The sequence below is a fragment of the Thalassophryne amazonica genome, chromosome 12, assembly GCF_902500255.1.
Source record: "Thalassophryne amazonica chromosome 12, fThaAma1.1, whole genome shotgun sequence".
In the NCBI taxonomy this organism is placed as follows: domain Eukaryota; kingdom Metazoa; phylum Chordata; class Actinopteri; order Batrachoidiformes; family Batrachoididae; genus Thalassophryne; species Thalassophryne amazonica.
In genome coordinates this window covers 51,893,918-51,910,716 of record NC_047114.1, presented here as the reverse complement: position 1 = coordinate 51,910,716, position 16,799 = coordinate 51,893,918, and the positions used below count along the sequence as shown (strand labels likewise).

General features: G+C 40.4%; 1 protein-coding gene across 9 annotated transcripts in view; it reads right to left on the bottom strand.

Moving 5' to 3' along the window:
- ctnnd2b (catenin (cadherin-associated protein), delta 2b) overlaps window positions 1–16,799 on the bottom strand; it is a 638,149-nt gene that overhangs the window by 112,854 nt on the left and 508,496 nt on the right. For all 9 annotated transcript variants that reach the window (XM_034183535.1, XM_034183537.1, XM_034183540.1 and 6 more), the window contains one exon: window positions 986–1,103. In XM_034183535.1, the coding sequence (XP_034039426.1) occupies window positions 986–1,103 (118 nt within the window). The remainder of the gene's footprint in view (window positions 1–985; window positions 1,104–16,799) is intronic.

Below are 16,799 nucleotides of genomic sequence, written 5' to 3'. Positions count from 1 at the left end.
CATTTTTGGCCAGTTCATTCTGTCAGGATCCTCGTGGATTTGTACCCATTTGCAGGACAGCGTATAGAGTTTTCAAATTCAAAGTGATTTTTTTCACAGCACAGGAGGGAGATCAACAGACAGATGGGTAAAAATGAGAGTGGGCTGATGAACAGACCGGTAGTCATATGTGTGAACATACCAACAATGGATTGGCAACATGAATGAGAAACCTGGGGGATGATATATGCTGGAGGTGATGAGATGAACTGGTTAGCAGTGTTGCCTCACGGCAAGAAGGTCATGGGATCAGTTCCCACCTATGACTTTTCTGTGTGGAGTTTGCATGTTTTCTCCTTGTTTGCGTGGGTTCCCTCCGGGTGCTCCGGCTTCCTCCCACATCTAAAGACGTAGATTCTGTGAACTGGAAACTTTAAATTGTGCTTGAAGGTGTGAATGTGTTTGTCTGACTATATGTGGCCCTGCGACAGATTGGTGTCCTATCCAGGGTGTACCCTGCATCACACCCTATAATTGCTGGGATAGGCTCCAGCTGCCCGTGACCCTAAATTGGAGTAAGCGGTTGAAGGTGAGTGAGTGAGTGATGAGAGGAAGAAGAAACAGGTGAGTGATTAACTGATTGAAGAGCAGGTGTCTAAACAGACAAGAGAACCAAGACAGAGCTGGGAGTGCAACACATATGACACAGATGCAGAGTGAAAACTCTAGGAGAAAAATAGTGAACAAAACACCCCAAAACTGTACAAAAAACAAAGAAACAAACAAACCTTCATAATCAAGCAGACAGAGAATAGCTCTGCACAGCACTGTTGTGCCTTAGTGCTTCTTACACAGACACACAGCAGCTTAGAAACTATTATACTTATCTTTGATTTTCTTCATCTTTTATGTGTTTTTATTCAGGGCCTCTGTGTTTTGGAGGAGTTTGTGTTTGTGCACAGCAGTCGGTTGGATGAGAGTGACTAAATGTGTGTGTTTGAGCTACCTTGCTGTCAATCTCACTGCTCCCTAGAGCAGTCTGGATGACGTAGAGCAGGGCGTCTGTAAGGCCTTCACACTCCCTCATCCTCCTCCGAGCCTCCTCGCCAGCAGAACTCACGTTCCTGTTACGCACATAGACAACACAGAAAACTGAACATGATACCAGTGACACAGGCCACATTACCCAGACTGCCTAATACTTCTTCCTCACACATTTTTCAAAGCATTTGTGTACATGAGAATATTAAAGAACATTGATACAGTATGTGTTTGAGCATGGTACATTCTTGTTTGTGTGACAGTGGAAAGGCAAGACAAGCAGGTGTGTATATATATATATATATATATATATATATATATATATATATATATATATATATATATATATATATATATATATATATACATACCATGGTCAGTGAGAATTCCATGTCTAACTGGCGTGCATTATTTTCATGTATACGCACACGTAGTTCGGCGAGTTAAGTCACTTTTATAATCACTCCGCTCTGGTTGTCACCATAGCAACGCGCAAATCAGTTGGTGCAGATCAGCTGTGTTTTGACAAGTGAATGACAGAAATGCAATAAAACATTGATTTCCAAGTGAATTTTAATATTTTTGACCAAAGTAAAATGTTTGAGGAATGGAAAGAGGAGGAGAGCAAACAAGAAGAATGGCAAAAGCAATGGCGTAAAGACTTAACATCGGACGAACTGGACAAGATTGAAGACAGAAAAGAAGAAGAGAACGGTTCTATCCTTGCGGGCTGCCAGAGCGCTCTGCATCAAAACAGCGAGCGTAGTTTCTGGACCTGTTGCCAGAGTTGGCTGCAGCTCCACACAGCAGAGAGGGGGGCGGTGTGCGTGGCCCGCTGCGGTGCTTACAGAGCCCGCAGACTCGGTAAGCGCATCGGAGACATCGGCATAAAATAGTCCCCAATACTTACACATTTCTATCAAGTTCTGTTAACTTAAATATTTGTGTGTTAGCTCACTGTGTGGGACCATGGTATAAGTGGATTAAACAACTCAAAGCCATGCATTATACGGTTTGAATGCACTTTGCGGAGCAACACCACTCCGCTTCGCATTGTGGTGTTTTAGACTCTGCGTCGTGCATTCAAACCGTATAATGCACGGCTTCTCATTGTTTAATCCTTACATATATACACACTCCACCAGTCCCTCCCCCTCATATACTGGTGGAATGTGATGCCCTTTAAATGCCAAGTAATTTGTGATGACGAGAAGACACTCGTGCCCTACGTGTCAGAGAGAGATGGCACTGAGTTGCTGAAGCTCCATTAATCATATTAATTTTGTTTCCATGTGCCTTAATGACAGTCAAAATTTTACATCAACTATGTTCTTGAATGTGCTGTAGCTGGAGTATGAATAATTTTATGACACTGCTACTCAAGCACTTAGTGAATACAGTGATAGGCTAAGATTCTGTGAAAACAGCAGAGTTTTGAATGTCAGATATAGATATAGGTGCATCAGAACAGTGATGACAAAACAACACCAGGAAAGAAAGAACAGCAAACCTAATGAGATTGAAAATTCTCAGAGCCAAGTGACATCACATGCACATTTCAAAGTTCAATGCGTTAAGGGAAATCATTTCCATGAAATTACCCATTACCCTATACTTACCCTACATATTTGCATGGGGCTGGAAATATGACCTTGACATATGACTTTAGTCATTGGCCAATCCAAACCAATCATCCATGTTTGGTAACTCTTTCTCTCTTGCTCTCTTTCTCGCCTGATCTCATCAGTGGAGTTGTAATTGGAAACACCTGTGGCGGCTCAACACCTGCAACTCATCATCCTGACATTTCAGTTCTGAACCCATCCTCACCAGAGGATTCAGTCTCCTATGTGGTACTGTTGCCTACCTGAACCTGGCTTCCTTGATGACTTACTGTACTTATTGAACTGTGTTTTAATGGACTAATCCTTGGCTTATTGTTATCTCCAGATTTCTCACCACCACTTCAGCTTCACTGATGCCCACCTGGACTTGGCAGCTTATCAATACAACACCCTGGCTGACAACCACCTCCTTCGATGCCCCATCACTGGTTCCTGTTTGCCATTTATTTGCCATTTTCCATTTAAATACATTTATTTGTACTTTAACACCTCGTTGCATTTCAGTGTTCCTGCTTATTCCGAATAAAATTAGACTCATGTTTGTACAATAAATATTAAGATGAAGTATTAAATACATTAAATGATATGTTCTGAGGCTTGGTTTGCAAGGTATTACTGAAAGATCAGTGACACATGTCTTTATCTAACCCTAATCCACCCTGTGAGCAAATACATTTTAACAGCGGTAAATAAAAAGTCATTCAAGAATTTTTGGGATTATGGGAAGAAACCTTAAGCAGACCACACTCAGTGGGTGACCATCTGCTTTGTCTTTTATTCACCTGCTTTTGGCTGCCCCCAATTGCTTGAGTCACCACATTTGGATTTAGTCCACCCTGATAACTACGAATCAGGATCTACTGTACTTAACATTGGAGAGCTAATGGGATCAAGTGTGCACAGAGTGGCATGGTGGCACATCTATTTTGGCCACGCTAACAAAAACTACAAAACAAAAACTACAAAACAAATGGACACCCCCCCCCCCCCCCCGCCCTCAGTCTCTAATGTCAAAATGTAAAATAGGTACAGTCCACAACAAACATCAGGAGCTGATTAAATACTTAACAGCATGCAAGAATGAGCACCTACACATGCTGTTAACACCATAGTAAGAGTTACTACAGGTTTCTGTACCTTCTATACATTGTTTCTTTTACACATTTGTTTTATTTTGGCTGCTAATGTTCCTGTTAATGGAGTCAGTTCAATTCAAGTAATTTCAGACAGTTTGTCAGAGTTAACCCACTGAATCTTTCATTTGCAATGCAAAGGGACTGTCGATTTTCTCTCATCATGATGTTTTAGTCAGAAGACAAATAATGAGAGAGGAAATAATACTCAACACTGATGGGAAAATGCTACATGAGTGAAAGTGGATTTTTCAAACAGAATTTATTAATGCATACTGTGCTGCTGCTGTGAGAAAATGTGCAAAACTGTAGTTCCTGACATCATCAGAATCATTCTAATCTAAAACGATGATTTAAAAAAAATTGTTCATGCTGAGTGTTTGTATTGTGCACACTGCTATTCTGTGTATTTTAAAACCAATCTAACTTCATTATCTTTGCCAACTGACAGAGGGAGATGTAGGTAATGCGATCGCAGCATGGCTGGATCCTATCGCAGCAGACAGAGGGCAAGAGGTGGGGCGCACCAGGACGCCAGTTTATCACAGGGCCACATATAGATAAACAAACTCATTCACACTCGCACCCCTATGGACAATCTAAAGTTTCCAGTTCACCTAACCTGCATGCCTTTGGATGTGGGAGGAAGCTGGAGCACCGGGATGGAACTGACACGAACACGAGGAGAACATGCAAACTCCACACAGAAAAGACCAGGTGGGAAGTGATCCAAGGACCTTCTTGCTGTGAGGCAATACTGATGAATTTAGCTAATTTTGTAAGAAATATTGTGCATTTTCAAAAACAAAGTTTAATTTATTCATCTATAGCAATTAATTCCTATTAAATTGTAATTTATTAAATGTTTCTCAAATGTTTGTCAAATGTGTGTAGTTGTACTACTTATTTTGTTTATTAATTTATTTTGGGGGACAATAACCATACATTTTATGTTTTATTTTGTTATCAAGAATTTATATGTAATTTACTTGTCATTTTTTTGCTGAAAGAAAAAAAAAAGTAAAATCTTATATCAGAAAACTTGCCTGATTCTTTGGAATAATAATAATAATAATAAAATACTATTATTTAATAATAAGTCCCTTCGGCTTTTCCCTTGTTTTCACTCGGGGTCACCGCATCGGATTTGAAATGGATCTGTATGTTGATTTGGCACAAGTTTTAGGCCGGATGCCCTTCCTGATGCAACTTCACATTTCATGGGGAACAGGCAGGAGTGGCCTTGAACCTGGAACCTTCGACACTATAAACAAGTGTACGTTACCACTTGGTCACCACCCCTGCCTTTGTTATTATTTAATACATGTTTTAATTTTCTACTCTATTTCTATTTGCCACAGATGTGTAGTTATCAAAACCATTCTGTTTATTTATTTTTGAGGACCACAATAAAAATGTTTTATGTTTTATTGCCTTATACTCAACATTATTACTTACCCGTATTTTATCTTTAGTCTAGGACTGAGGTTAGACATGTATGCACATCATTTAGAAGAGGATAACAGAACTGTTTTAGACTAATATGACCCAATGAAACCTTGGGATGTGTGCCAAAATCTCTATCCGGGCGAACACCCTTTCTCGTTCCAGGTGTTACTTCAAATTTTTATGCAGCAGCTACAGATTTTCCAAGGTACTCAGTATGTTCTGAATGACCAATATATGTTTAGAAGCTTCACAGAAGAGTGTAAAATTTCTAATGTTGCTATTTTAAGAGAAAACCACTTGAAAACATTAGGTCAAACAATCTTCATACAGTCCGGAATCACCACATATTTAGGAACTTAAACTTTCTGGGCTATTGGCTGTTGGGAAATTTCCCTGATAATCTTTAAAACATTTAAGATCTCTAGATACTGCTGTCTGCTAAAGAAACAAGTTTTGTTTTGTATTTTTCACTTTAACTCATTATTCCATTGATGACTGTACGTCTGAAAAATAAAATTTCATTATATTTGGCAAATGTTCGTTTCGTTTCGATGTACGGTAATAAGTTGACACATATTTTAGCCATTTTCTCTTTTTCTCTTATTTTCTCATGTCTCAGCTAGGTGCTCTACGACTTGCTATTTCATTGCCTGAATCAAGTCAAACCTTATGTCACTAAATGTGCCTGGTCCTTCTTCTACAGTCCAGTAATGGTTAACCCTTTTCAATTGCGTGACCATCCATTCGGGTAACCACAACAAACTTAAGGGCCCCTTCACAGATAACACGATTGAAACCGACTAGCACACGAAGGAGGAATTGCATGCCATTTGTGAAAAATCAGAGCCACCTCAAATGCCTCATACACCTGTCACTACAACCATTCTCGCACAAGCATCCGAAAGACAGTGAATGCCCTGCACATGCTCATTCGATCCCCCTCTTGGCAGGTGTTGGGCAGATTCCGGGTGTCGCACACGAACATCTAACACCGCTCGCTGCACACTGAGAAAAGGCGGGGCAATTTGCACTCCTGGTTCGATAGTAGACAGCAGGCGATCACATTCAACCTGTCTGTGAAAACTGTCAAAGTGCAACACGAGTGCGGTGTGACCTAGCAACACACAACTGTGCTGACCACCCCCCCCCCACACACACACACAAATGGCGTGTGGGGTGTGTCATCCTCCTTTGACCCCCCAACACAAATGGTTTGTGGAGTGTGTCATCCCCAACACACACACACCATGAATCCAACACTGTTAGCTGTGGCTGAGGGTCCCGGAGTGCGGTCTCCGTCCAGCACAGTGTGCTTCTGAACCAGCTGACCATTGTGTCCTGCAACTCAGCTGGAGAACATGCAGTGCACATGTGTGTGCGGGTGCTCAGGCCCTCATGAGGACCAGACAACATCTGAGCGTGTGGCCGGGCGATGTCACTTCCACCACGTAAATTGTAGTTTACATGACAGACAGAAAGAGTGGAAATTAAATAAAACAAATAAGGGTGAAGGCATGAACTCATTCTTGTGTGATCGCTTTGCTCATATGCTTTGCTGTAGAATACAGCACCTGTCAGCTGACCGCAGACTGTCAGCTGGATGTGACTGTGCATGCAAGGTGTAAATTAAAAACACCGACATCAGACAGATGCAGGACAAACACATAAGAACGCATACATTAAATTAAAATCACAGAACAAAGCAACAGAGAGTGAGCCTTTTTGTTCTGTGACCTGCAGAGGTCTGCTGACAGATGTGGGTGTCCCCCTGCGACATGCAGCTGTTCAGATATCTGTGCTCGCAAGACATAGCTGGGGAACAGCTGTACTGGCTTGTAGGATATTAAGTCGCATAACTACAGCGTGACGCGTGGACGTCGGCATGCTGTCTTCGCGTGGAAATAAATTGTTCATACTGAAACATACTGAATAAATGACTGAAAATAAAAGTTAAATCAAATAAAATACTGAATAAAAGTTGAAACATATTGCTTCAGCTGTCCAATGGATCAGCGCAATGCAACACTGGTGAATATTGTGCCATGCAGGAAATCACCCCACGAGACGCCCCTGTGAGGTCCGTGTCACTGCAGCATTTCCCCACATTGTAATAATTAAAGCACAGATCACATTTGCAGCAGATCACTGCACGCTGGGCATGCCATGCCGGCTGCATGTGTTCATGTCGTGAGAGTCCAGCTCTTCATGACACGGGAGCCGGCCGGCTTGAGCGCATCAGGTTATTCATGTAAAACATGAAAGAGAGAACAGTAATCCACGTACCTTCATTGCTTCCTGGTGTACATCTAGGCTGAGGCTAAATCTGCTCTTTATAACAGGAATTAAGTATTATAAATTGCGGTGTTTTATGAATTTTTCCCTCCGCTGCTGTGTGTGTGACTTTCCACGTGCTTGCACTGTGTTCTCGTGCGCCAACATGGACGTGCACGAAAGTGTTGTCGCAGTACCATGCACGCCTGTCCGACCGTGCGTCCCTCCAGACAGCAGGTGGAATGTTTCGTGGTTCCGCATTTCATTTTTGATTTGCGGATTTTCTTCCGGTTTCTGCGTGTTTCATGTTATGTGTGAAGTGGACTGTTGAAAAACTGAAGTCGTACGTCAAGCAAGAATGGGAAAGAATTCCACCTACAAACCTGCAACAATTAGTGTCCTCAGTTCGCAAACGCTTATCAAGTGTTGTTAGAAGGAAAGGTGATGTAACACAGTGGTAAACATACCACTGTCCCAGCTTTTATTAAATGTGTTGCAGGCATCCATTTCAAAATGAGCAAATATTTGCACAAAAACAATAAAGTTTTCAGTTTGAACATTAAATATCTTGTCTTTGTGGTGTATTCAATTGAATATAGGTTGAAGAGGATTTACAAATATTGTATTCTGTTTTTATTTACATTGACAGTGATTATCCGAGAAATTGTGGATGTGCCTGGACATGCCAGAACATGTCCCGTGAGGCTTCATCATGGCGTTGCTTTGCGCCAGGCGGCACCACCACGACGCGCGAAGCCTCCGCTCCTCTTTCCATGACAAAAACTCCTGTAGCAGTGGAATGTGCCATTCAATTCCAAACTGGATGCTGTGTTTTTTTCCGGGATGTCATCTGGCTAGCACAGGAATTGTGAAAAGACGTGGACATCAGCACTTTTTCGGCACATTGAGACAGAGCGCGTCGCGGCGGTGCCGCATGGCGCAAAGCAACGCCGTGATGAAGCCTCACGGGACATGTTCTGGTATGTCCAGGCACATCCACAATTTCTCGGATAATCACTTGATGGAAAAACCACCGACAGCTGTCTGAACGCCATCTCAAAGCCGTCCTGTGAGGCCAAAACAGAGGTGGTTTTGTCTCGCTCCAGTAGCGAATCCATCGTGACGCGCGAAGCCTCCGCTCGGCTTTCCATGACAAAATCTCTTGTTAAAAGTGAAATCTGCCGGAAAATGGTTGATGTCCAGCTCTTGTGATAACCAGAGAAATTGCACACGATGGTCACGGATCCAAACAGCCATTCGTTTAGAAATGAAATGGTCGCTCAGCCTGTCGATGGCGGCTTCGGAGCATGGCGCACCACCAGTCGCTCTGGGCCATCCTTAAAGCGACAGTAACACTCCGTAATCTCTTTGAAGCCCATAAAATTTTCACCAAAAACCATCTGAATTTCTCGAATGGTGTCCACTTTACTGTCCCTCACAGTTTCTGAAAAAATTTTGATCAAGCAAAGCGGCAGTCTCTAAACATTCCTAAACAATGAAAAAAACGACGAGAGGGATGGACCACTCCTCACTCAAAGCCTGCTCACAGGCGAATGACGCAACCGACAGGCGTGAAAAAAACTCATGCATGCGCACGAAGGTTCAAGCTTGGCTGACGCAATCATATGTGATTCAAAGCCATATGGTTTTTGAAAAAAAATAATAAGGTCGGATACTTTTCTAATAGACCTCGTATATGCAGTGCACAGCACGCAGCAACCAGTGGAACAAAACACGGCATCCAGCTGGGAACACAGTGGGTGGGATTGTCACGATGATGGGCGTACAAGTGCGTGGATCAAAGTCGTGCAAGTGTCAGGGGGCCTTTACAATGACTTTCAACCAATTTACATACTACTTAGTTGGTTCGCATCACAAAAGCAACAGGCAGGGCATCCTGAGGTCAGTCTGGCGCCCTGGGGTGCAGGGCCAGTATCCAATGAAGGTCTCATCAGTGTCACTTTCATGAGAGCTGTGCCCACGGAATGGTGCATTCTAAATGCAGACTGCTGTGGCTCAAAGAGGTAATTTTCAGTAAGATGGTTCATGAGCTGCACTCGCTGCCTTCAGATCATGAGTAGACAGGGCATTCTGAGGTCAGTCCAGTGCCGTGGGGTGCCGGGCCAGACTCCACTGAAGTGAATGCAAGTCTTTGATTTCACAAATACAATTGAGATGAACAGCACCACAGGGGATCTACAGGCTGTTGTAAGTATGTAAGAATTTTAAGTCAAAATTGTCTCTCTGACAAGGAAATAGACCGTCTCAACTCACTTACAATCTGTTGTAATACAACTGAGCAACTCTACCATCATGTACCAACATATTTTGTCTCGTGCCTTGTTTACGTCAGTATTTACTTAATTTCAAGTGCAAAAAGGAATACTTGTTTACTGTGCAACATTCATAAGAGGATGATCTGGAGGGAGAACATGTATTTAATGACAGAATGGTAAAGAGACAGATGTACACTAAGACTATTTCACACTATGCTGAAATTATTCTGTTTTGAAGACACGCTTTCTTTTGCTCTTTTGATGCTGAAATGTTTGATGGGGTGGAACCAAGAGCAAATTTAAAAGTGCCTATTAGGAACACGTCTGTCAAAATATCTGTTAGAAACATTTATGAGCTCAATCTATCACTCTCCAGAACTTCTTCATGCAATTCTTGCGAAAGAGGCAGAGTTTGCAAATGATGTTAGAAACATATACTCTCTTTCCAGAAACACCTTGATGATGTTCAAAATTATGGATACGTCAAGTTCAAATTTTGATGTCACGTCTTAAAAGCATGGGAAATCTCAAGAACAGCATGAATTATTTAATTTCATTAAATATTCCACAAATCATCATCACTCACTCTCCCCGTATTAGGTTGGTATGAGGTGAAAAAAAATCTATATAGAGTGACCTTTATGTGTAAAAACTCACACTAAAACTATCCTTAAAATTATTCATGCAAATCAATGGTGTACAATACAATTTTGATTGTGTTTGGCTACCATTTAGAAAAAAACAAAATGTTAACATTTCTTTCATAAAATGTCTATTAAATTATTGAGTTCAACAACTTTCTAATTTACATTCTGAATGACTTTTACAGAATTTCAGAGTTCATGATTTTGCACCTTCAATAATTGAATATTCTAAAGTTTTGTTTTGTGGATGACCATGTGTTAGCATTGGCCTCATGTACAAAGGATTTCCTAATACAACATGGCGTACGCCAAAACCCAGAAACTGGTGTGAGCACAAAAATATTCAGATGTATCAAAGTGTGCGTAGGCATGTATCCACTCACGTTTGCACATCCCACTGAACGTGGAATTGAGCGTGGAACCAAACTCCTCCCTGGTCACGCCCCATTTAAATATGCATTTTCATATAAATAGGCCCTTTGAGCAGTCACATCAGACAACATGAACACAGAAAAGAAACTGTACTATAGATGACTGGAAATTATGTGGGACACACAGGGACAGTTTATTCAGTACGCTGTTAAATGGATAATCATGAAACTGGACAAATGTTCATGGGAGCGCCATTGGTCATGTAACACCAAGACCAGATCGAAAGAAGAAGTGATAAATTGCGTTGGATGATTGAGAAAGGGATCGATTGCTTCTCCCTGCTTTTCTATTTTGTAAGGTTGAATTTTTTTTTTTAGGTTGAATTTTTTTTAGGTTGAGGTTTTTGAGGTTGAATTTTTTTGAGGTCGATTGTTTTAGGTTGAATTTTTTTAGGATGAAGTTTTTGAGGCTGAATATTTTGATGCTAAACAAATTCAACCTTAGAAATTCAACTTCAAACTCTGAATTTAATGCTAAAAATATTCAACCTTAAAAATTCAAATTCAAACTCTGATGGCACAGATTTACTTCCATAAATGTGTGCCTGGTTTACGTTCAGATCATTTACACAAATACACTGTTTACACAGCAAGCAGCTGCCATCGTGCACTGTGCCAGCCACCACCCTGATGCACATTTGCGCATCACATATGATGTGAACATGTGTGCAGTCAATAGCTCTGATTACATGGAAACTGGATCTCGCTGCAAATGACGTTTTAATGTTGGAATATGATGTACCTGATGATATTCAGATGATTGCATTCCACACAGCTGGCATGGCTTGGCTCAAGGTTGACTGGCACACTCCTGACTGATCGGCAGCTCACGCTGGAATGCCCCTGTTTGCAGGAAGTGCAGCGTGGTCAGCGCCTGTGTGGGCACAGACAACCTCTGGCTCCTCACCATATTGCGTTCTGGGATGGCCACAGTTCTGCACACAACTCCAGTATCAGTGGCCTTGGTAATCAAAATTGGTTTATGAGCCAATTATTGTCATTTGCAAGAAAATCCTTGCATTCTCTAAATACACGCTCACGTCAGATTGCACCAATTTGCAAGGTCCTGTGACGCCAGTGCAGCAACTGTTAGTGCCATTTTATGTATCACTTTGCGCATGGTTTTATATCCATCCATATAATTGCAAACACGTGGGTGTGTTAATTGTTCATCACTGTGTCGCTGGTGTGCACATCACTCTGATGACTTCTTGTTTTCATACTATCAATGGTTCCCAGCATTACCTTTACACGTCCATAGTGGAACAATAGCTGTAGAAACGTGGGTATGCCAACCAGGATTTGTGCGTGATGCACCGCACATTTCCACGGTCATACTACTTTTGGTACATCTGAACGTTGACTGTGGAGAAGGACGTACGCCACATATTTGTGCGTACACAGGCTTTGTACATGAGCCTCAGGTGTTCCAAAGTGTAAATATAAACTTTCTTTTTCATTAAATGCTTATAAACTGGATTACATCTTTAGTCATTTGTGGATGAATGTACTGTGTCATACGTAGGGATGAGTATCGAGAACCCGTTCTTTTCGGGTATCATTAAGAAATGATTCGATCCACTGATATCAATAGTCTTTTTGCTTAATGACTCCCTTATCGGTCTTTCAGAGTGGCTCTTGTTTGTGAGGGTGTTTGTGGGGAAAAAGATCATTTCTCTATGATGATTGCAGACCCTGCATCGGGTCTGTAATCAATCGCTTCTGTAACAGCTTCACTTTGAACCTTGAACCAACAAAGCAGTGAACGGCTGCTTTATTGGTTCTTTGCTCGTTGCTTTTCACAAGCGGAAAGTCCGCTTCTTAATGCCTCTCAAAGCCATTTAAACAATGTCAATCATGAGTCACTTTTGTGCAGATTAAAGTCATTAAGTGGGACTCTTGTCTTGTTGCGGGAAAAAAACGAGAATCCTCCATTCCGCTCATATACATCCAAACGCTGCAGGACTCTCTGCTGAGTCAAGTTAGAGTCCAGACGCAATTAATAACTTCAAAGCGAATCACCTTTTTAAATCAAATGACACCTATTTCCAAACGTTGCAAAACAAGAAACTACAATCGGCCAAAACATTTTTTCCTCCCAAAATGAGACGGCCTGCACTGAGGTGCAGCTCAGAGGTATGGAGTGACATTTATGCTATTAATGTCTGAAAGGAAATGCTTTTGACAAAAACTACAGATTTTGGTTATTTCTATTTATGTCCAGAGATCAAGGATCCATCATGCTGATTTTATTTATGTCCACAGATCAAGGATCCAGTAAACAATTTCATATTTATTTACTTTAAGACTCAATAAAATGGTGTTGAAATAGAAAACCTGTCAAGCCTACTTTTAGTACACAGAAGATTCATAAGAGGCATCGATAAGGGAATCGATAAGAAATCAGATCGATAAGCGGAATCGATAATGGTATCAATATCAATAAAACCTTATCGACACCCATCCCTAGTCATATGTTAAGTGTTTTTTTGTTTGTTTGTTTTCAAGCCAAACCTTCAATATTTTGTCCATTTTATATTTGTTTGATTTTTGAACAAATGACCCCCATCTCATAAAAACTCACTCCGTACAGATTTGAAATCATTGCTCACAGTGTTGATGTTCGGCAGCCATCTCATCTGTTGAATTTGACACAAATTCATATAAAACATTTCCCATAAGTTGGTGCCATTGCAATGGTCTGATCTCATCCAGGAACAGTGACTCAACGCAATTGTGGAATAGTATGCTTTCGCCTTTAGGTTCATATTTCAGAAAAAAAGGATAAACTGACCAATTTATTTATGCTTCCAAAGTTTCTGAGAGGAATAATGCCATTGCTTGCTTCAACTGGCTGGTTTGCCATTTTCTCTGATCCCCTCACACACAGAAAGCAGGCTGACCCCACATCCTGCACAGAGCAGGAGATGAGAGGGATACAGTCTATGGATATAAGCAGCGCTACTCACAGAAATGTCAGTGACTTATGGAAACAAATATGGTGGTGTGTATAGTCATACTGTGCACAGTTCTGTGCACCGAACCATCACTTGTGTACTATATGGTTTAATACAAAAACATAAAAAAATTGCATATAATGGATTCAGGTGGACCAGCAAATTTTGTCCATTATAATCGAAATCTGTTATATGTATAAAATGGACAGAATCCATTATATGTATAAAATGCACTGGACTGGCCTGCCTACAGTCCTGACCTGTCTCACAATAAAGAATGAGTATTTAGAATTTTGAATCAAAAAGCGCAACAACAGCCACTGCATACTGTTGCACACTTTCCAACATGTTTGCAGGAAGAATGGGACAAAATAATACCTGAAGTGTTTCATCGCTTGGTATCCTCAATGCTGAAGCATCTTTTAAGTGTGGTGAGATATAATAGGAACATTGCAAAGTGGTAAATGCTTTAACATCCCACACTGTTTTAGAATGTGGTGCAGGCCTGAAATGCAGGAATGGATGTGTATTAAAAACTGAAGCAAAGTTGACAACTCAAAACATGAGATACCAATCATAAATAACTTTTTAAGATGCCTACTGTTCTCTAGTTGACCCCTGCTGTTGTAACAGGCAGGATAAATATTTAGATTATTTGTTTATGTTGATGATTAATTGTTGGTTTCTATTAGAATCCACTATTAGTGTTATCAGCCAAAACATTATTGAACACTGCAAAAACAAAAAAATCTCTTTGATTTATGACTAACAACATTTGTCACAGGAGGAAAACAAAAAGTGTCTCTGAAGCCAAATAATGAGTCAGTGTAAATATAGATAAATTAGTCAGTATTCTGCTTGTGACTACACTGCTATTTATAGAAACTTCACTGCTAATATTAGCAGAATATAATCTAAAAATAACACAGTTTTGAACAATGAAGCACTGATATTTGTGTTCCATTGAGAAGTGGATATGATTGATAGACTGAAGACAGCAAACCCTCCATCTAAGAAGCAGAAGAATTGGTTGCACTAAACTCTTCATACAGTACAACGAATGCAAATGTAAGAATGTTGAATAAGGCAAATCAATAAATTCTTAAGCCATCAAAAAGAAACTAGACAGGACAAACCAAAAATGCATCCCTTTGCCAGTAATGGCCAAGAAGTGTCTTCTCATATGGAGTTTTACATTGTGATACTTTGTCATACACCTTTTGTGCCTGTAGCACTACATGAATGTTTCCTCTCTGTGTCACTCTATTAGGATCTATGTAAGAGTAATGCTTCTGTACTTGATTTGCTATTGTGTTCAGTAAAGTTGGTATTATGAATAAGGTTATTTTTTGCAAGACACCTGTTTGTGACAAGGTGGCAAATGTATTTCTCATAATCATACTGAAGCTTTCATGGATACTATGTACATATCTTTGAAAATGTAGAGGGATGAGTGATGAACTGGGATGGACAGGATAGAATATGGATATTTGGTCTATTTTTTTTTAACCATTTCAGCATTTTCAGTGTAAGAAAATTCCTTTTTTTCCCTGTTGTGAACTCTGAAATACTTTGGTAATCATTTACATCTCCATGGAGAATGTAATGTCATACAAAACATGAAATAACTACAAGATTTTCTGGGAGCACCATGGTTCTGCTAAAGTTATACTATCCAGGGTTTTCATGTATCCTATAATCCCTTGCGCGCCAGAGAGTCACTGCAGTTAAAACAACATAGAGAATCCACATGATGACAATTGTAAATGAATATTATACTACAAAAATGTAATTTTTCATGCTTTTCGTCACGTTAATAAGAGACTGCTGCATGATACCCTGAAAACTTGATAAAACAATTATAACAAATAATCCATGTCTGCTACGTTTAATCTGCTTGGAATTTAATAAATGCAACTGAATTTCAGACATATTATATATATTAATCTGGAACAAAGAGGACAAACAGTGTTGTAAAGAAAAATAATCAAGATGTTAAAGAGCAAACTTCACTTTCACCCAGAACGACATGATCAGAAAGCTAGCGTAGCTCATAGCAGCTCCTATTGAAAATAACGGAGAGACAGCCTGTGATTCTCCCATGTTTACATAAAATAAACGCATTAACGGTGTCTATAAACCCAGAGAATATATTCACGAGAGTTTTAGGCACAATATAAAAATAGTTTTATTTTGCGATGTTAATGGTGTTGTTCGTGTGCAGCGGTTAAAGTGCAGCGTGATCAGAGCGTCTCAATGCAGTTCTCAATGTTACTGAGATCTCGCAGCATGGCAACCTCTTCGAAGTTTTGTGGGATTTGAAACCTGAAAAGGGTGGATGGGAATGCTTGGTTGCTTCCAAATGACACAAAGGGGTACTTACCAAGCCTAAATATGTGACAAGTTAAGTGTGAGAATGTGTTGTCCAAATGCCAGAGAGATTGGCGGTCTGGATCCTGTTTATGGAAAATGTTTCCAGCTCTTGATGATGTCACAAGAAGAGTTAACTTGTCCACAGACAAACAGACAACACAGATGACTTAACTTCCACCCATCCTGTGTCTCTTGATTGAAGTAATTTAATGACAAAACCAACAGTACTGAACAATTGTTCTTGCATTGTAATTTACCACAAAGAATGATTTGTAAAATGTAACACCTAATTACTGTTATATACCTATGCAAGCACAACATATCCTACATCTGCTTCATCATTTGTGTGTGGAGACCAACTGCAAGTGTGTCATGTTCATTTCTGCATTCTGCATGTGCATATTTGTATGTGATGAAGCCATGAATCTGCATCGCCTGCAGGGGCACTTTAAATTATAGATGCTTTTACACCATGGAAGCTGTCAAAAGATGCAGTAGTGTAAAACAATGAATTAAAAATAAAGTTTTGAAGGTATAATCACTGATTTTGTCCACAGCCTGCTCCTCCTAACATAAGGGTCTGCAGTCAGAGATGGTGCAGTGCTAATCTGCTCTATACC